Source organism: Onychomys torridus, chromosome 8 (assembly GCF_903995425.1).
Source record: "Onychomys torridus chromosome 8, mOncTor1.1, whole genome shotgun sequence".
In the NCBI taxonomy this organism is placed as follows: domain Eukaryota; kingdom Metazoa; phylum Chordata; class Mammalia; order Rodentia; family Cricetidae; genus Onychomys; species Onychomys torridus.
Genome location: NC_050450.1, coordinates 1,381,625 through 1,403,596, shown reverse-complemented (window position 1 = coordinate 1,403,596; position 21,972 = coordinate 1,381,625). Strand labels below are relative to the sequence as shown.

The 21,972-nt window shown below is 39.1% G+C and overlaps 1 protein-coding gene and 1 pseudogene across 2 annotated transcripts; one reads left to right on the top strand and one right to left on the bottom strand.

Moving 5' to 3' along the window:
• Window positions 1-534: 534 nt before the first annotated feature.
• On the bottom strand, window positions 535-4,039 carry Snai2 (snail family transcriptional repressor 2). Of its 2 annotated transcripts, none has more exons than XM_036197220.1 (3): window positions 3,858-4,039; window positions 2,645-3,190; window positions 535-846 (listed from the first exon to the last, which is right to left on the bottom strand). In XM_036197220.1, exons 1-3 carry the CDS (start codon window positions 3,934-3,936, stop codon window positions 755-757), a joined length of 717 nt encoding a protein of 238 aa, XP_036053113.1. In that variant the 5' UTR covers window positions 3,937-4,039; the 3' UTR covers window positions 535-754. The 2 variants fall into 2 exon arrangements, with proteins under 2 accessions (XP_036053113.1, XP_036053112.1); XM_036197219.1 differs by lacking the exon at window positions 535-846 and adding an exon at window positions 887-1,706.
• The window catches only part of LOC118590294, a 64,631-nt pseudogene continuing 46,593 nt past the window's right edge, over window positions 3,935-21,972 (top strand).

Here is a 21,972-nt window from a genome sequence, read left to right as displayed (position 1 = left end):
TGAGTATTACTTATAACTATTTTCTATCATGTAGACTTTCTTTATGTTTCTCTCTCATTAAATCTCATTAAATAATCTCATTAAATATTTCCTTTAAAAAATTTAAACTATTCCAGTGGCATATGAAAAGACATAAATAATTAAATTTGTTTTCATAAAGTCAGTAAAACTAACAGAATATTTTGAAAAGTGTTTTTGACTATTAACATGAGCATTTATTGCCCTAGAAACTTGCTAACAAGATACCTCATGTTACTTTCTTTTCTCAATGTGATAGCACTTTAAGAGTTATTTTTTAAAAAGCAGTTTACAATAATCTAGCATAATAAATTGATACTTTATATGTATAAAAATACCATTTATGTTTTCTCTTAACACAAAAATAAATTTTACTATATTATTTGATATTAAAACAAATGCGGTTTTTGAAAATAGTATATGAGCAATCAATTTTAAAACAAAAATGTTTATTGTAAAAAAAAAAAGAGACCTTGAAAGTTACTTTTTAAAAAAGGAACATTGATTTCACAAGTATTCAGGTTGTATAAAGGCACAGTTATAGACCACACCTCACTTTCACACAGAATTCATTCAGTCATATAAAAATAAACACAAATTTACATCAACTACACAATTCATTAGAAGAGGCACTTGGAGGGGCATTGTATTATTGCATCCATCATATGCATTTTCAAAAGTGTAAGTACATTACTGAATGTCTAAGATGCTCTCTTGCATTATATTGTCTTATTCATTACATTGTCTTATAAATCACTAAAAAGTGATTTTTAAAAAGTAAGACATGGCACACGCACCAGGAATGTTTGAAGCTTGTCCTTTCCTCCTCTTCCAAGGCACACATGGCAAAAATGAAACAAAACAAGAATATTTTAATACATTCTCTTGTGTTCTGTTCTTTTTCTCATATTTTTTCTCTTAACAATAGAGTTTAAAGCATTGTAGGTAATCCAGAAAAGGCTTTCATTCACCGATGACAACCAGACATCTGACATGTAAGGAAGTAAACATGGAGTATTTTATAAGGCACCTGAGATAGCATCTGGCAGACTCTCTTCCTCTTGGAAACACTATTATAGCTCTATTTTGAAGCAATACTGTTCCTTTTAGTTGAAATGGTTTGGCAGCAATGTAAATCTCCACATTCTTTCTTAGTAAGAAAAGATGCAATGTGCTTTTCACTTCATCTTTAAAGAGAAAGGTTCTTGTCTTTTAGCCTTTCAATCTAGCTGTCAGTAAATATAACTTTAAATTTCACATAGAAAGGATTAATTTTAAGCATATAGATTATGTTCTGTAGTTTCGTGTGTGTGTGTGTGTGTGTGTGTGTGTGTGTGTGTGTGTGTGTGTTTGTGTGTGTGTTTGTGTATGAGAGAGATTCTTGTATGTGTCTATACATATTATTTGGTAGGTAAGCACAAGAGAAAATGGCTTTGGACTTTCATTTGGCATTTGGCATTGGAGTGATGAAATGCATTCTGTTCGAGTAAACACTGGTTACACCACTCAGTGTGCCACACAGCAGCCAGACTCCTCATGCTTGTGCAGAAGAGACATTCTGGAGAAGGTTTTGGAGCAGTTTTTGCACTGGTATTTCTTTACATCAGAGTGGGTCTGCAGGTGTGCCCTCAGGTTTGACCTGTCTGCAAAAGCTCTGTTGCAATGAGGGCAAGAGAAAGGCTTCTCCCCTGGTTTGTGGGGGGAAGGGTTAAAAAAAAAAAAAAAAAAAGACAGTCAGTGTTTTCACAGGACACAAAGTTAAATAACATTAATGAACATCAACAGTAGTTTATCCAAAGAATAAGAATTAGCCTACCCTGATTATACCCACCCACCCACCCACCCACCCCCCCATGGTAGGTAGCTACATTCCTGTCAGGCCTTTTAAAGCAAAATGTCCTTTAAAAATACCAGCCAAATAGCTTCAGTTCTGCCATACATGCAGAAGTAATTCAGAGTTAAATGGCTTTCTCTTGATAAGGGTTTCTGCTTCAACAGGTGCAAGCAGGATGAGAAGCTCCCCACATTCCCAGTATTTATCTTCTTTCTGTGTGATGACTAAGGCTGTATAAATGCCATGACTTCCTGATTTTGCTTTTGTGCTAAGGATTTAAAAAAATTTCAGCAGCTATAAAGTGAAACAACAACACAAAACCCCAGAACACCAAACAGACAAACAAAATAGATCAAATTCAGTTCCATTTACTGTATAACTAGTTAAGAGTTGACAGGTTTCACAGTGAAGTTGTAGCCAAAAACTATGGGAAACCTCTTTGTTTATCAAATCAACAGTAGGATCCAGGCACTTGTATTTGCTGACTGCCAGAGGCAGTTCTGCAGAACACACATCAAGTACCTCGCTCCTGCTTTCTAACTGATCTTTGAGACCAAACCTCTTGCATGTACTTTCCAAAGTCTAAATGCTGTTTACAGTCTCTGGAGCAGAAGCTGTTAGCAAGGAATGGAGCATTTGCTGCTCTAACAAGCTTTTGAGCAGCCAGGAAGCAGCTACCAGTAGTTCATCCTATGCAAAGCACCCCCCTGTCACTACCTGAAGGCACCCCACAGACAGCCCCAACACACCATTGTTTGAGCAGAGAGGCATTGTTTTCTACACTTCTCTTACCTGTGTGTGTTCTAATGTGTCCTTGAAGCAGCCAGGGTCTGGAGAAAGCCTTGCCACAGATCTTGCAGACACAAGGCAGTGTGTGGGTCCGAATGTGCATCTTAAGGGCACCCAGGCTCACATATTCCTTGTCACAGTATTTGCAGCTGAAAGATTTCCTAGACTGAGCATCACAATGCAGCTGCTTATGTTTGGCCAGCCCAGAGAAAGTAGAATAGGTCTTATTGCATAAATTGCACTGAAACTTCTCAGCTTCAATGGCATGGGGATCTGAGAGCTTGGATTGCAGTCTTTCCTCTTCATCACTAATGGGACTTTCTGAACCACTGTGGTCCTTGGATGAAGTATCAGATGGAGGAGGGGGGCTTACTCGCCCCAAAGGTGAGGAGTATCCAGTAAGAGGAGAAAGACCACTGGGTAGAGGGGAGTGGAATGGAGCCGCCGATGTCCACATAGTTATAGGGCTGTATGCTCCTGAGCTGAGGATCTCTGGTTTTGGTATGACAGGCATGGGGTAACTCTCATAGAGATACGGGGAAATGATCACTAGGAGAAAGAAAAGGGAAAAAAGGTAAAGAAAATTATGGTAAAATATTTTTTTTTTAATATATGTACAGAGTCTGAGACAGCCCATAACAACCCATACAAGGCTCCATAGTGAAGACAGACTCGCTCACAAGGACACACATAATGATGAAACATTCCCTTCATCTGGGCTTAACGTCCTTGTGCAAACTGACAGGTGTCCTGGCTCTTCCTAATGGGCATTCTGGACGAGCCTTACTGTCCTCATTTAGAAAGAACTAGACACCATTTTAAAACTTTCTATAGAATTGCTTTCCATTTTATGCATGGTCTATTCTACGCGTGCCTTGACTGTGGGGGCAATGGCATGCAGGAATCCAGCTGCTTTCCCAAGTTCCTGGCTCCCCAAGGTAAGTAACAACAGCTCACCCTCGGGGAAGGGTGCGCTCACTTCGGTGCACTCATTATGCATGTACACCGCCTCTGAGAACCACACTGCAGGACCGGAAAGGGGCTTTCCTTGTAAGTAAAGAGCTCAAACGTTTTGAATTAAAGCTTACTCTAGGTGATCCAGAGATTGTAAGAACTGTTTTAGGACAACATTGAAAGGAAAGCACCCCAGTGTGTGCACAGTAAAGCAGTGGAACCGCGGTTCAGTCGCACACAGATTTGCAGAGAGTGTTTTTACCTGTATGTGTGTCCAGTTCGCTGTAGTTGGGCTTCTTGGATGCGTTGAAATGTTTCTTGACGAGGAAGGAGCGCGGCATGGTGGCGGCAGGCGGGTGCGGGCGGATAACGGTCCAGACGGCGGTCCTACAGCATCGCAGCGGCTCAGGTGCGGCGGGGGACAGGCGGACGCCTCTGAAGTCACCCGGCTCTCTGCCCGAATGAGCTCTTCTGGGCTGGGAGGGTTTTCTCCCTTGCTTTTACTAGAAGCATCCAATCACAGTCGAGAGGTTCGGATTTCAGCTCCTCCTTCTGGGACAGCTGTGAACAGAGGAAGAATCTGTTGTCAGACTAAATTACTCTGGTTCAAAATGGACTGTTCAAGGCGTTTCAGTGGAGGCCCAAAATACATTAAATGTTTTCAAAAGAGGAAAATTCGGTTCTTGAGAATTGAGGGAAGGCGTTCCCGCGAGCTGACTGCCTAAGACTTGGCTTCCAGATGTGGGCCTTGCCAAGCGCTGAGTGGGCGGGAAGGAAGGGCCGCCCTCGGGACCGCACAGCCTCTGGTGGCTGGAAAGCCTATATTTGGAAGTAGCACTTGGAGCGGGTTTATTTGCACACGGGCCTATGAAGGCTCGGATTTTTAGGAAAAGGGAGGTGTAGGCGCCCGGCAACCGCCAAGGCAGGTCTGGCCAGCTCCAGGACCCCGCGCTGGGAGGTTAACTTACTGGTCGCTGCAACAGCCGCTTGAAAGGAATGCCTTGCAGCCTATCCCAGGAACTGGAAGAGTGCAAACTTAAAAGGGAAGGCTTGGGCAGACTCGGACAATAGGCGAACTCTAGGAGAAGAATGAAAAGTTCTCATGCAGACTTGTGAACAAGACTTGCTCCCTTTGTACCACGCGGTGTTTTAGTGAAAGAAAAAAGTATTTGAGAATCTTTACAGACAATTACATTAATTCTTAAGTAGTATGTGCTTTTATTTAGTGGTGTTTTCTCTGGTAGGAATCTTCAACACCCGCCCCACCCCCGCTCCCTGTCATTTTCCTGGTTTGCCTTAAAAGATGAAAAGGGGTTCCTTTGCAAACTACTTGACTGACAGCTTAGGCAGTCCAGTAGGCAATCATTTGCATTTACATATAGGAATAGGTCTAAAAACGCTTCGAAGTGACTCATTTTAAAAACCGCAGTTTTCGCCATACCTGTGTATTTCAATGTTATCTTGTCTCTTCCCAACAAAACTGGAGAAACAAATCCCCCTGAATACCACTGACTTTTTTTTCTAACAGGTACTGGAAGGAAACAGAAGAAAGAGAATACCACCGACGGTGTCGAGACTTGTAAGAGAAAAGCGCATTGTCAGGTGGCATAACTTCTTAATCTGGGGATGAGAAAACAGGAGTGTGTGGGCGGGGGAGGGGGAACCCACAGACTTCCTGGGTTAATTTCAATGATTCCTCTTTCTCCTTCCAAAAGTCGCTGGTTTAAATGTCAAACACAGAAAGGAGTTTATATGAATTAAGGAACTGAATCTTTGGGAGACAGGAAAACATGAAAATGCATTAGCTTTCTCCCCAGGCTACCATAAGAGCTGTAGTCTGAGCTGGCATCTTCCCAGTGGGTTTGCTCATATTCAGGCACCTGCTTTATAGACCAAGAATTCTCCTTCCCCTTACCACCTAATTTCTGGTAAAACACACCATTTGTTAGAGATTTAATATTATTGAGAGAGAACAAAACCACAGGTCAACTGGGAATGTCAAAGGATGTTTAAGTATTTATTTACTAATAATTATAACACAAAATAACCTGCTAACCTGAGTTCTTGCTATCTATTTAAAATTTAGTAGTAATTCACTGTGGTTGAAAAACAAAAGCAAAAAGAATCCTTGAATTTGAACCATGGATACATAAACCAGCTGAGTTCTGTGCTCTATGACCCAGGGCTGGGGTCTAAGTTACAGGTTACATCAAAGGTTCATGTCCCCACTTCTATAAGGAGCCTGTGCACTCCAGACTGTTCTTAAGGTTAGAGCCAGATTTGAAGTAAATGTGTGAGGTCTTTTTCCACTGTCAGCAGGGGAGGGTCCACAGGATGATGACATAAATCAAATTAAACAGGTGCTCTGCTCAGGCACAGCAGAGGACAATTGGTAATAATCTGATGTGGTAAAAATGCAGGAAAGGAAGTCAAGCACACCCAAGGCTAGCTATAAGGACTCTGCTATCTCCACAGCCATTGGAATTCTATGGGTAAGGGTGCTTGCTGACTTTGGCCACTGACTGAAAGATTTTGTTTTGCTTAGATGGCATCACCATATTTTAAATGTTTCATTCTGAATTCAAATAAAAGAAGAGAGGGGTGGATTAGTGGCCAGTAACCTTTGCTAATGCAAGGAATTAGTCCTAGGAAGGAGAGAAACTGGTGTTCCTTAATTAGGCAGCTTAGAGAACCAACTTATGAGAGAGATTCTTCTTTTGGAAGAGAACCTCAGCCAAGTAAAGCTAGAAATACCAGGTAAGTTAAATTAAGGAAGGCTCAAACTTAGACTGTAAAATGTAATCCAAGGAAAAAGAATCACAAATTCCCATGACCTTTTGTAGTGGGCCTCAGAATTCCTCTATAGGCTTAAAGCTTACGCCCACTGGAAGGCAATCTTGAGCTGTTTTCCATGGAGCTGATTCCTGGGTCTGATGGGATTCTAGGAAGCTCATGCCATCTCATTTTTCTCATTCTCAAATTTCCCCTACTTTCTGGACAAGCTAACAAGGATGACTTGAATCTTTCCCACACGGCTCCCTGGATTTCTGGGGTCTTTCTTTGTCCTGGCTGTAATTTTGTTGTTGTTGTTGTTAAGGAAAGACAGTCCTGTTCTTCTAGCAGAGAAATGCTTTAGTGAAATAGCTGGTACTCACTTCATGCACACTTAGGTCTTCACACATACAGAAAACAGGGTTGAGTCTGCCAGCTGTATTAAGGAAATGAAGTAAATCTATTATCAGGTGATACTTCCAGTTCTTAAAGAAGTAGGATATTCCATGTAGTGCTGTACCTATCCCTAAAATGAACCTTACTTCTTTGGAACTACAGCATGTGGCTGGGCTGTTAATACCTGTGAACAGTGTGAAGAGATGAAAAGTCATTTGGTTTGCCTGCAGTATCTGGAATTTATCATAAAGTACTATTAATTTAAAAACCTACTAGATGGAAACAAAATTTTATTAACTGAAACTTCATTGACAGTGGTGTGGTGTTCTTTGGGGGTTTGTACATATTTATATCTCTATGTGAATTTGGACATATATTTTCATTTCTGATTTATCATTTAACTTACTTTTATGAAGTAAACTATCCCCAGAATGACATTTCCTTCCAATATCTGGGCTTCTCTATGTGAAACCATGTTTATTACACATGCTTAAATAACTTTATAATTAACTGGAGATAAATATTCTCTAGCATAAAAGGCAAATTTATCAGAATACTGTACTCACACAGGATTCACAGGATTCTGGTTATATACTTTGAACTCCATACTGAAGACTATTTTTGGGATATGGAGGAAATTTACACAAACACACATACACACACATACAGAGATACAAATAAAATATCACATTAATGATGCCAATAAGTCCAGACAAGTGTGTGTGTGTGTGTGTGTGTGTGTGTGTGTGTGTGGGTGTGTGTATTGAAATTGGAATGGCAAACAATACCAATGAAAATGATGTCAGGATATCTCTGGTTAGTAATTTCTGTGTATTCACAAGGAACCATTCACTAGGCCCATAGCTACTAGCTCTCTGTCTCTCTGGAGTTAGCAGGGATGCTATTAGTTGAGTAAACAACTGCACATGTGGTTAATAGTGTCAAAATCCTTTACATGGGGAGTCTTTTACTTGAGAAGTATGTTTTAATAGGCTGTTTTCTGCTGGGCAGAGACAATGTGTGAAGTACTTCACCTCATGCTCATGCCCCCATCTCTTCAGTGCTTGGTTTGCACTTCTGTAGAATTAGGATGATGCTTTCAGATTAACAAGAAAGACTAGAAAATGTTGTACCTGCCTGAATTTTATACAAGGGCTCAGAGATACATGGTTGTAAAGAGACATCTATTGGTCAGCTTTGGAAGTCATAGAACTTTCTTTTCTTTTCTATAATTCTTGACAATGTCTGCCACCTACTGGAAAATAGATAGATATTAAGCGTCCTGATTTGTTTTGTAATCACTAGTTTCAAATGAACATTACTTGTTTTAAATTTATTAGAATATTCCTATTTTTCAAATGCATCATGTGACATTACTCAACAAATTACTCTTTTTTTTATAAGTGAATATAATTTCAGCATGACCAGACAAAAGGAGTATTTTTGTTTTTGTTTTTGTTTTTGAGCAAGGCTTTCACTATATACTCCTGACTGACTTGAGAGCCAATATGTAAAATTCTGCCTGCCTCTGCCTCCTAAGGGTTGGAATTAAAGGCAGGTACTACCACACACAGCTATAAAGAATGAAGAAATCAAAAATAGCCTAATAAATAGCTCATATGACCTAGCTTCCAGATTCTCATAAAGACCCATAAAACACTTCAGGACAGGCACCCATATTTGAATCTAGGAAGGAATCACATAATGCAGATAGAGTTGTTTTCATCCCCTGTGCCTTTCCCAGCTGGACCCTGTTGCATTGCTGTGTTGTGATGGGAGCTGAATAACACTTAGTTCTACGGAACCATGTGCTCAGAGATAATAAGAATAGTCTTTCTTTTTTGTGGGGAGATTTACTTTTACTATTTTTTTATTACTTTTATGTCTATGTGGAAGTATGTACTCATGAGTGCAGGTGACTGTGAAGGCCAGAAGAAGGTGATAAGTCCCCTGGAGGATGGGACATACAGGGTTTTGAGTCACCCAATATGGGCACTGAGAGCTGCACACAGTTCTTCCTCTAAGAATAATAAGTACTTTTAGCAATTGATCCCTCTCTACAACCCCAGATAGTTAGCATGAGCTAGCCACAATGCCATACATTTTGCATTCATTATTTTAATGATTATCCCTCAAATTGCTAATCCTACAAGGCATTATCCTTGTCTTTAGAAGAAGAAATGAAGTCACAAATTGTCTTTATCAAACCACACTGGTATTAAATAATGAGTATTGTTTAATTTTTATTCATTCCTTTATAATTCCATATCATGCATCTTCTTCATATCCATTCCCCATTCCCTCCCTCCACCTCAACCTCAACACATCTCATCTCCTTTCCAATTTCATTTCCTTTTAAACAGTCTTCTACCCATTTGTGCATCCACTGGAACACAGACAGCCAACTGGCCACATGCCTCTAGTAATTATTAGCTTCCAATAACTACCTCCCATGTTAAAATGTTTAGCTGGCTTGATTCTGTGGAGGTTTCATACAGGTAACCACAGGTGCTGTGAGTTCATGTATGCAACAACAATGTTATGTCCAGAGGACTTCATTTTGCAGTCCTCTCTATCTTTCCATTCTTACATTCCTTCTGCCCCCTCTTCCTCAATGTTTCCTGAGTCTTTAGAATAGGTTGACATAGATGATTATAGATGAACACTCACACTTGTTCCTTCACAGTATTTTGACCAGTTATGGGTCTCTGCATTAATCACTGCCTGCAGCAAATAGTAGCTTCTCTGATCAAAGTTAAAAGCAGCATAAACCTATGGTTGTAAACATTAAATATTCAGAAGGGAGTTTTACAACACTACAAGTTATCAAAATAACTAAGTTTTCCCCTAGTACCTATGACTTTCTTAGCTTCTGTACCTGGCATGAATTACCTCCTGTGGAACAGGCCTGAATTCCAATCAAGAGAGTGCTTGTTAATCCTTATACACAATCTTACCACTATTACATCAATGGGTACATCTTACCTGGTAGGTTGTATTATAGCATGCAGGGTAAAGACATTGTTTTGCTGCTGTTGTTGTTGTTGTTGTGTGTTTGTTTGTTTGCTTTGTTTTCCAGTATCCTACATAGTACCTCTTATTACTAGGAAAGATAACCTACAGTTTCTGGTCAGTTCAAGTTATATTTCATTATGTACTAAAACAGAAGTATCTGGTGCCTTCATCAACAGGGTCTTACCATCTAGTTGTGGTAGACAAGACTCATGCAGCAGCCTATATGAGTGTGGCTGCCCCTGGGCCATCTTTGATCAATAACTTATGTGGAGGGATCTTGTATTTAGCACTGTGATTTTTATTTAATAATGCATATCTTCTGGAAGCAGTATTGTTTACCCCTCAGTGGTCCTTTGCTCGGGGACGTCTTTCTGTATACTGTGAATATGTGTTGTCCCCATTGCTTAATAAATAGGCTGCTTTGGCCTATCACAAGGCAGCTTAGAGGTAGATGCAAAGTCCAAGGAAAGAGACAGGAAAGAGAAAGGTGGAGTCTAGGGAGAGATGCAAGTCTCCACTGAAGGAGAAGCAAGATACTAGCAGGCCAGTAATGCCACAGCCACATGGCAAAACATAGATTAATAGAAACAGATTAATCTAAGATGATAGAGATGATTATAGAACTAGCAAGCAAGAAACTTAAGCCATTGGCCATACAGTTTGTAATTAATATTAAGCCTCTGAGTGATTATTTAAAAAATGGCTGAATGACTGTGTGTGAGAGAGATTTGCCCTGACTGCAGGCTGGGCTGGACACAGGAAATCTTTCTATTACAGTCCTCTGTTTAAATTCTTTAAAAGAAAAAATGTACTTTTAATTAGCTTATAAACTAGAGTGTCTTCCTTTACATACCTTTAGTTTTGTTTAGCACTCCTCCCATCCATCTTTTGGCCTACTCTGTTACCTTTATCCCTTCTTAAATATTTCATCCCAGTATTCCCATGCCCTCTTCAAATTATACCACAGAGTCATAGTAATAAAAATAGCATGGTATTGGTACAAACATACACACATAGTATAGTTTATTTTTAATCAATGCCATTTTTTTATTTGTTATTTTATTATTGTTATGATAAAGATAAATCATCCTACTTAATTGTAGAACCAGTCTGAAAGAATGGAAGAATGAATTCTCTCTCTCTCTCTCTCTCTCTCTCTCTCTCTCTCTCTCTCTCTTTCTCTCTCTCTCCTCTTCCCTTCCCAGCATTTCTCTTTCTTTGGAATTAAGAATGTTGGATATTTTCTCCAACAGAAAAATGCACTACAAAATCACAAAGTAAATTTGAAAAACTAATCTAGAGATACCAGGAAGTGTATGTTCTATTACAGTCATCTTCATCTTCTCAAGAAATTATATTTGTATACTTTCAAGAGACTTTACCAGGGCATCCTAAGTCAAATTACATAGATTAGTAAAACAAAGGAAACATCAACATGACAAAGAAAAGATTGAATTTTATCTTGAAAGGACAGTGGTTAAAGATAAATTATTACTAAGCCTTTGGTTATTGGGTGATATTTTGATCACACTCTGATGCTCCTAAGTCTGCCAATAAATAAAGTTTGATTTGTACTAGAGGGCAGAGCTAGCTACTAGCTGACCCAAATTAACCATAGAGATTTTGGAGGACTGGAGACAGAAAGAGAGACACAGGAAATAGTAGGCTAGAGCTGAGAAAGGGTTCCTCCTTTTTGGATTGAGGAACGAGAAAGAGAGGAGATCACTGATCTGATCATTAAGGTTCTTACCCCAATATCTGACTCTTGAGATTTTATTGATAAAGAATCATTAGATAAATGCTTTATCTGACATCCAACTCAAGGAATGAGATCAGGACGTAGCTGCTTCCTGCTGGCTTTGCAGCCTCTTGAGCCACAACAATGGTTGGCTTTTCTTCCATCCCTGCAGGCTTTCTAAGTGAGTCTGGGGTTTTCCTATTGCAACCTGTCTACAAGAGCCTCCAGCAGTCATTCCTGGCCCTAAACTCCACAGCCACTGAACTCCACAGGTGGCTGGGCCCCAAATGCTGATAGAGTATACTGCTGGAATTAGCCACCTACCAACTCCCACTGCTGGCCAGCACTGCCTTCAGGCAGCCCCATGCCCTCACTTCTAGACACATGTGCTTCTTCCATACCTTCCCTGTGTGTGATCTTCAGGTGCCTGGCTCCCTATCCCTGTGGGTTTTAAGCTTCCACTGGAGCCCTTCTCTGTCCACCACTGCACCAGGCCAGCTGCCTCAATACCCTATCTGACTTTTATTGTTGCTACCAATGCCACACACTCTCAACCCCCAGATACATGCAAAGAGCTGTAGCTGCCCTCAGCCAGGCCAGGCACTGTCTGAATTCTCTGCACAGCTGTGCAGCACAGCATCAGGCATCCTCACACTTCACTGTTGTTATCAACAGATATGGTGAGACACTTGAGAATTCTAAAGAGAGGGAGAATTGTTTTTAAAATGGTTGTTTCCTACATTAAGAATGAGAAACAATATTATGAGGCAGGTTTCTGTATAGTTCCTCAATGGTGGTTTGAAGTAGAACAATTAAATGAATAGATAATCAGCTTAGCTGGGATTGCCATAATGTCAATTATAATCATTATTTTTTTGGTAATTCATGTTTTATCCACACAAAAATTGTTTTATGTTGATATTGATACCAAATACAAAAAATTTACTGATAAGATACAACCAGTATCTTATCATCATGATAGAGGGAGACATCATGGGGATAAGGAGAAACTGGGTGCTAGGGCAGTTCTCCCAAATCCACAAAGATAACCCCAGGTAGACTACTAGCAATAGTGGAGAGGGTGCCTGAACTGGCTTAACCCAGTAATCAGATTGGTGAATACCCTGTCATCATAGAGCTTTCATCTAGAAACTGATGAAAGTAGATGCAGTGATCTATAGCCAAGCTCCAGGCTGAGATCCAGGAGTCCAGTTGAAGAGAAAGAAGAGGGATTCTATGAAGAAGTGGCATCAAGATCATGATGAGGAAACCTACAGACACAATCAAACTGAACTAGTGGGTACTCATAAACTTTAAACCAGTAGCTATGGCGCCTCCATGGGACTAAACTAGGCCTCTGCATAAGTGAGACTTGTATAACTTGATCTGCTTAAGGGGCCCCCTGGCAGTAGGATCAAAATCCATCCCTGGTGCATGAGCTGACTTTTTGGAGCCTATTACCTGTGGTGGGATACCATGCACAGCCTTGATGCATGCGGAGGGGCTTGGACCTGCCTCAACTGAATGTACCAGGCTCTGCTGACTTCCCAACAGAGGAGGCCTTATTTTTTCAGAGGAGGGAATGGGAGTTGGGTTGGAGAAAGCTGGAAGGGATGGAAGAAGAAAGAGAATCTGTGATTTGGTATGTAAAATGAATAAAAAGTTGCTAAAGAAAAAAAGATACAATCCTTAGAAAGACCTACTAAAAAACTACAAAAACAATTCACACACAAAGAGGAGTTTAGAGAATAACTTACTACATGATTGCATTATGAAACTGAAGAGGGGCATCCCAAGGTTGTTAGAAAATCAAACTTAATTTGTTCAATTACCATTCAGGAATGACCAGCAGATAATAGGCATCCCCAAAGCTATTTAGAAGTTTACTGCAATCCTGTAGAAATGTTTCATTTGAGAAGATTTCAGGAAGCAATAGTTTCATATGGTATGTATTCACCTCTCCTGAAGCAGATCTTAAATTCATGGGCCACTCAGAACAGAATTATTCCACAAAACTGGAAAGATTTAGTTAGCGCAATATTTGAAGCTGGTCCTCAGTTACAATGGAAAACATGGTGGAGAGACAAAGCTAGGGTTATAGAACAATGATATAGGGCTAGAGATACAGATATCTGCCAAGATGAGATTCTCAAAGAGGTCTTGTTTGCTAATTTGCAAAGACAGATTACATGTGATGATCACATCTTGGCTGTATGCCATATAGCAACTTTAAGTACTTGGGACAGAATTGAAGAATCAGGAAAGAAGATTGAGTTATTCACTAAAAATATAAAAGGTCGAAAGAAGCCTTCATTGATTTTTTTTTAACAAAAATTGACTTCAGCTGTAAATAGAATGATATCAGATCCAGAAGTTAATTGAATATTTGGCTTTTGAAAATGCTAATTCAGTTGACATCGCTGTTGCCATTGTTGCTGGTATAACAGTGGCGACCACTGCTATTACTGTTTCTGGGATTGCCATCTCATAATTGGTTACTACAGCTAGCACAGTGGGGACCCTGGCAGCAAAAGTAGCTACCACAGTTAATTAATCTTTCATTCTATTGGGCATGACAAATTTAAGTCAATAATTATCTACATTTCAATTGGTCTTGAAAGCTATAAATTTACAAACTCAAGTTCCACTTGCTCTCAGGACACCATTTTACAAGGTCTCCAATTTGCAGTAAGACTCGTTAAGGAAGGGAATGGCTCAGTTGCCTTTACCCTACCGGCTATGGGTGGATTAAGACTTCTGTTGGTCTTTTCTGTGTCGAACACACAGATTGCAAACCCAGTGCCACTTAGAGATCTTTGGCAACAGTCATCTCTGCAGCTCTCACACAATTGAGCCTGTATGATAATGAGTATTCAGAAATGGGTAATACCTGGGGGGCGCTCACCAACCTAAGACAGAACACCTGTGTGGCCTGGACAGGTGTCTCCATGATGGGTAAGGTGACCTGCTGATGTCCCATGCAACCTAAGTCAGAAGCTCATTTTTTAGTAAAAGGGGGGGACCTGTAGGTCCCTGGCCCCCATTTTGAGTAACTGTTGCCTTACTTGCTGCCCATGACCTTGATATCCTCCCTATGCTAATTCCCTGCAAGATTCCACCCTCCTGAATGCTTAAGGGAAGCTCCTCATCTGTGAATCCAGCATATTGGGCATTAACTGCTTAGATGCAAGATTGTAAAACATCAGGAGCGAGGGTGGGGATTTTTAGCTCAATGGTATAGCACTTGCCTAGCAAGCACAAGGCCAGGGGTTCAATCCTCAGCTCAAAAAAAAAAATCAGAAACAAACTTCTGCCAACCAGGGTTCCCCCATTGTGTTGTAAGTCTGTATTTGAGACCTCCTCCCTCCTTCAATAAATGACGTTTGACATTCAAAAAAAAGAAGAGGGGGTCAAGAACATGATGGGGAAACCCACAGAGACAGCTGACTGGTGCTAGTTGGAGCTCACTGACTCTAGACTGACAGCTCAGGAACCTACATGGGACCGAACTAGGCCCGCTGAATGTGGGTGACAGCTATGACTTGATCTGTTTGTGGGGTCCCTTGCAGCAGGACCAGGACTTATCCCAGATGCATGAACTGGCTTTTTGGAGCCCATTCGCTGTGGTGGGATACCTTGCTCGGCCTTGATACAATGGAGAGGGTCTAGGCTCTCCTTCAACTTGGTATGCCAGACTTTGTTGACTACCATGGGAGGCCTTGCCCACTCTGAGGAGTGGATGGGGGCAGAGTGGGAGGGAAGTGAGGAGGCAGGAGAAAGGGAGGGAGGGGAAACTGGGGTTGGTATGTAGAATGGAAAAAAAATAATAAATAAACATCTTTAATAATAATAATAATAATAATAATAATAATAATAAAGAATATGCTAATTCAGAATGTAAAAGAATGATTAGGTCTTCAAAGACAAAATAGGCACCAATTGGTGAATGGATTAGAAATAGTGCTGATATTGGATCTCATGCTTATAATGATACTTGGATAAGAGAAGTGATTTCTAAAAATTTTATGAAAAATAAAAGGTTTAGATATTTTACTTGTGATAAACCAGGTCACCTCAAAATGGATTTTAGGCAAGGCATTCCTAGGAATAAGGATTTTTTTGTAGAGATAATCCAAATAGAAGGCTCCAGCCTTCCAGAATATGCTAAAGATGTAGCAAAGGCCAGCATTGCTTCTTTTGGGCTCTGTATAATTTTAGTAAGTGACCCAGTCCTCTTTCTTGATTCTTCAACCCTGTCCCAAGCATTCAAACTTTCTGTAAGGCATAGAGCAAGGATAAACATGGAACAGGTATGGTTCCTTTACCATTAGGAAACACCTTAGAGAATCTATCTCAGGCCCCTGTATCAAATATGGATTGTCATTCCTGCCAGTAGTCATTCCCTGCCAAAAATGCAGAAAATCTTCCACAGAACAATGAAAAGACTTAATGCCTATTGTGAAAAACATACTGCTCTGGATGACAGAATAGCTTGAATTGATAAAAATTGATAAAACAAATTTTTCAGGAAAGACCATAAAACAAGTATTTTGACAAACTTCTATAAATGATCAAACATCTTAATTAAAAATACAAATAAATATCATTGAAATTGAAGGTTTAGTAGACACAGGAACAGAAGTAACAATAATTGCACCAAAATCTTGGCATCCAGATTGGCCTCTCCATGATGTAAATGTTCAGCTTCTAGGGATTGGAACTTTATTTCAGATAAAACAAAGTGCAAGATAGGTTGAGTGCATAGTGCCAGAAGGACATAAAGGAAAATTAAAGCTATATGTAGCTAACATAGAAGTGAATTTATGGGGACATGTTTTTTACAGCAATAGAATACCCATATTAACATTTCTCCAATCTCAGAAATATTACATAAACTAACACATGCTTTTGAAAAATTATTAAAAGGCATTATCAAGAATGGTTACTGACTGTTCACATTCTACATAAACAGGGCACAACAGCTGTTACTCTTTCAAAGGTACCAACAACGCTACCTTTAAAATGGTTAACTGACAAACCTGTCTGGGTAGAACAATGGCCTCTGACATTAGACAAATTGCGGGCATTAAAACAGCTGGTACAGGAACAGTTTAACATATTGAAGAATCAAGCTGTCCTTTGAATTCTCCTGTATTTGTTATTAAGTGGAATTCCCTTGCTTCTTTATTACCTAAAGGATGGTCTATTATAGTCATTTATTTAAAAGACTGCTTTTTTACTATACCTTTGTAAGAACAGGAAAGAGAATCTGCTTTCATGGTGCCTACTTATAATAATGTCCAGCCTTTTAAAAGGTATCAATGGAAAGCTCTCCCACAAAGGATGTTAAGCAACCCCACTCTGTGTGAATGTTTTTTACAACAACCTAACATATAAGATAGGTTTACAAAAAAATTAACCAAAGAAAGTACAAATCAGAAAAGATCAATTACAACCTTTTGATTATTTTTAAAAATTGCTGGGAGATATTAACTGGTTAAGGCTCACAATTGGATTAATTTCTCAAAAACTAAGTAATTTATTTCAAACCTTTCAAGGTGATAATCACTTAAAAGCCCAAGAACATTATCAGTTGAGGCTGAGAGAAAAATGGCTTTGATAGAAAAGAAATTATAGGATAGACAAGTGGATGGTTTAGATCCAGAGCTTGATTGTATTCTGGTTATATTTATTACTTTCTGTGCATTCTCATATAGGAATTCTTATGCAGAGAGAAAATAATATCTTAGAATGGATAATTTTACCACACAGAATAAAAAATTAAAGACCTATGAAGAAAAGGTTTCTGAATTGATTCTGAAAGGAAAATTAAGGTTTCATCAATTGGCAGGAATAGACTCAGCAGAAATTTTGGTACCATTTCAAATGCTAGAATTTCCTCATTTTGGAGAGACAATGAAAATTGGTAAAGAGCTTGCAATAATTTTTTGGTGAGATTAGCAACAAATATTCCAATAGCAAGATATTTCAATTTATAAGGAGAGGTAAATGTAAGGAATTAGAACATTATCTCAAATGAAACAGAGTGCAAGATGGCTCGAATATATAGATCCAGAAGGACAGAAAGGAAAATTAAAACCATATGTGGCTAATATAGCTATGAATTTATGGGGTCATGATCTATTACAACAATGAAATACTCAGATTAACATTTCTCCAACCTCAGAAATAAATCATAAACTAACACATGTTTCTGAGAGAAATATTAGAAGGTATTATTCTAATGAGTGGTCACCAGCCATCCATATTATACAAGAACCGGGCACATCCGCAGATCTTCCAAAGACACCAACAGCTCTACCTTTAAAATGGTTAATAGACAAGCCTGTATGGGTTCAGCAATGGCTTTTAACAACAGAGAAACTGCAGGCTTTAGAAGAGCGGGTACAATAGCAGCTAAATGCTCAGCATATTGAAGAATCAACCAGCCCTTGGAATTCTTTTGTATTTGTTACTGAAAAGAAAGCTGGTAAATGGAGAATGATAACAGACCTAAGAGCAATTAACAAAGTAATTCAGCCAATGAGCTCTTTACAATCTGAAATTCCTTTGCCTACTCTGTTACCTAAAAGATGGCCTCTTATAGTTATCGATTTAAAAGACTGTTTCTTTTCAATACACATATAAGAAAAAGAGAAAGATTTGTCTTCACGGTGCCTACTTATAATAATTTTCAACCAGTTAAGAGATATCAATGGAGGTTTCTCACACAGGGAATGTTGAATAGCCCAACCCTGTGCCAATATTTTGTACAACAGTCATTGGAAGTAATATGTAAAAAACTTTCTAAATCTATAATTTATCTTTATGTGGATGATATTTTACTAGCTTACTCAAATGCAGATACTTTAGAAAGAATATTTGAAGAAGTAAAGAAAAGTTTGCCTTGTTGAGGATTACAAATTGCTCCTGAGAAGATTCAAAGAGGAGATTCTATTAATTATTTAGGATATAAAATAGGTCTACAAAAAAATAAGAGCCCAAAAGGTACAAATTAGGAGAGATCAATTACGGACTCTTTAATGACTTTCAAAGATTATTTAGAGACATTTCCCATCTACCAACAATTGCTGGGGTAAAAAAATGACGAACTGAGTAATTTGTTCAAAACATTAGAAGGTGAAAAGGATTTAAATAGTCCAAGAGTTATCACCCAAAGCTGAGAAAGAATTGGCTTTGGTGGAAAAGAAAGTACATGAAGGATATGTGGATCATGTGGATCCAAAGCTTGATTTCCAAGTTGAGGCCAGTGGCCTAGGAGGCTTGCTAAAGAGAAGCTTCGGCCAGGGCCCAGACACAAACAGTGGCAGTGGGACCATGGAGGCAGTGATTGTTTTTCATTGTTTTGGTGACTTCGGTGATGCTGCTACCTGGGACAAAGGGTTTACTGCTGCTGGTTCAGAGAAGAATTGCCAGGACCATTGTGTTACAAGAAAGCATTGACAAAGGTAAATTTGAAAAAGTTTGGCAAGACAAAAGGTAGATTATTGAATCTATTATGAAAAGAAAAGGTAGAGAATATGGATATGATAAGATAAAAAGGGAGATTATGGAATCTACATTTTAAAAAGGAATTACTTGTTTTAAATATAAGTAATGAAATTTTTTGTCTGAGTTTATCAAATGTTACTGGACTGGACATTGTTATATATAATGGAGTTTTTTTGCCTGAATCTGTCAAATGTTAATGGACTAGACATCATTAATGTAATCTTGACAGTGTATATTGTATACACTTATTGGATATGATTTTTCTTGTATTAGTTATAACCCTTTTTAATTTTATACAAAAGGGGAAATGTGGTGGTACTGTATTCCCCAAAATATCGTGCACCCTAACAAATTTATCTGGGCTCAGAGAACAGACAACCACTAGATACAAAGCCAAAAATGGTGGCTAGAAAATGGGTCAGAGCAAGCCATAGCAAAGCTGGGTGGTGGTGCACACCTTTAATTCCAGCACTTGGGAGGCAGAGCTAGGTGGATCTCTGTGTGTTCACAGATACAGCCAGCATGGAGACACACACCTTTAATCCCAGAAAGCAAGCCATTAATCCCAGGAAGTCATGGTAGAAAGTGAAAGATATATAAGGTGTGAAGACCAGAAACTAGAAGCATTTTGGCTGGTTAAGCTTTTAGGCTTTGGAGCAACATAGTTCAGCTGAGATTCATTCTGGATGAGGACTCAGAAGCTTGCAGTCTGAGGAAACAAGACCAGCTGAGGAACTGGCCAGGTGAGGAAGCTGTGGCCTGTTCTGTCTCTCTGATCTTCCAGGATTCACCCCAATGACTGGCCTTGGGTTTGATTTTATTAATAAGTACCTTTAAGATCCCTGCTACACATTTTGGTTATTTTATCCCCTAGGCATTCTCTTACAGTAATTTTAATGCAGAGGGAAGATATTATATTGGAATGGATATTTCTACAAAATAAACAGAGTAAAACAGTAAAAACTGGGTTGGGGATTTAGCTCAGTGGTAGAGTGCTTGCCTAGCATGCGCAAGGCCCTGGGTTCAATCCTCAGCTCAAAAAAAACATTAAAAACTTAGGTGGAAAAGGTCTCTGGCTTGATCTCAAAAGGAAAATTGAGACTTTGTCAGTTAGCAGGAATAGACCTAGCAGAAATTGACATACCTTTATTGAAGGAGGAAATTAAAAAATTATGGGCAGAAAGTGAACCTTGGCAAAGAGCTTGCAGTAACCTTTTGAGAGAGATTAACAGTGAATATCCCAAAAATGATATAATTGAACTTATAAAGAGAGCTCATTGGATTTTGCCTCATATTGTATGGGAAACACCCATGTCTGGAGCTCATACATTTTATACAGATGCAAACAAACAAGGAAAGGCAGGTTACAAATCAGAAAATTTCAAGTAGTTCAAAGTCCTTATAATTTGGATCAAATATCGGAATTGTATGATATTCTGTTGGTATTAGTGGATTTTTGAGAAGCTCTCAATGTAAGTTACTGACTCTCAGTGTGCTGAAAGAGTGGAATTACATATTGAGACTTTAGAATTTATCCCTTATGAGTCAGAATTAACTTCACTATTTATCCAGTTACAAGATATAATCAGGAATATGAAACATCTCTTATATATAACTCACATCCTATCCCATACAGGTCTACCAGGTAATGATGAGACTGATAAATTATTGATGGGAAATGTACTGGAGTCCTCAGAATTTTATTTTTAAAAAAATCATGTCAATGGTAAAGGTTTAAAAAAGGATTTTACCATAACCTGGCAACAAGCCAAAGAAATTGTAAGGAAATGTCCTGCTAGTTCCTTTTACAATCAGACTCTGTTACCAGCAAGATGTAATCCGAAGGATACTCAGAGGAATGAAATCTGGCAGATGGATGTGTTTCACTTTGCAGAATTTGGAAAATTGAAATATGTACACCATACCATTGATACTTATTCAGGATTTCAATGGGCAACTGGTTTGAGTTCTGAAAAAGCTGATTCTGTAATCACACATTTGCTATGAGTTATAGCCATCATGGGTATACCTGCACAAATTAAAACTGACAATGCTCCAACATATGTCTCTGGTAAAATGAAACATTTTTTTGTTTATTACAATATAAAGCATATTACAGGTATACCACATAATCCTACAGGAAAAGCATTTATAAAAAGATCAAGCAGAACTCTAAAGAATATACTAAATAAACAGAAAGAGGTAACAACCCCCCAAAATAGATTACATAATGCACTATTAACTTTGAATTTTCTCAATGCTAGTGAGAAAGGAATAATAGAAAAAAGATAATTAAAAAAAAAAAGATATCCTAGATGGGGGCAGCTCATACTATGACCAAGACAGACACTCCTTGGAAACACTGCTCTCTGAACTCTGAGCATTTCCCAGGGTTTTAATATCCATCATATGGCACATCCTGTAGTGATGTGGTGGCTGGGTATGTCCTGGGATCTTTGTTGAGGAGATGCCAGTGTTGTCCTCACACTTCCTCCCTAGTGGGTGAAAGTCCTGCATTGATGCCAGCATGTGCATGACAAGGTGAGTTTGAAGCTTTTTAAATCTGTCATGGCTGAGATGAGGTGGACACCTCTTTCTCTTGGTCTTGGGGATAGTGGGCTGCTCTAATGTCTTGACTCTGACTTGATGGCTTCTGTTCTTGGGTTTTCTTGATGTTATTTTCTATGGTCCTCTCGCCCCTGCAATCCTGGGCCTGCTGGGTGCAGATTTCTAAGCTTTGCCCTCAAAGTGTTTGTTGCTCATGTTATGAATAGCCACTTCACTACCCCAGCATTGGCCCCTGCCTCTCCTCCCTTCACCAGGTTATGGCACTGAGTTTGGGCCTGAAGATCTCCATGAAGCAGATGAGTTGCTGTCTGATCTTTCCTGCTCACCTGTTCAGATAGTCAGATGATGATGTTGGAGCATTCCTAAGCCTGATCCT

Bases quoted from the DNA above. Each gene is read 5' to 3' on its own strand.
- Snai2 (XM_036197219.1), bottom strand. From the start codon at position 3,936: ATGCCGCGCTCCTTCCTCGTCAAGAAACATTTCAACGCATCCAAGAAG. The intron at 3,191-3,857 runs GTAAAAACACTC...TCTTTCTCCTAG, and splicing joins CGAACTGGACACACATACAG to TGATCATTTCCCCGTATCTC. The intron at 1,707-2,644 runs GTAAGAGAAGTG...CCCACAAACCAG, and splicing joins ACACATTAGAACACACACAG to GGGAGAAGCCTTTCTCTTGC.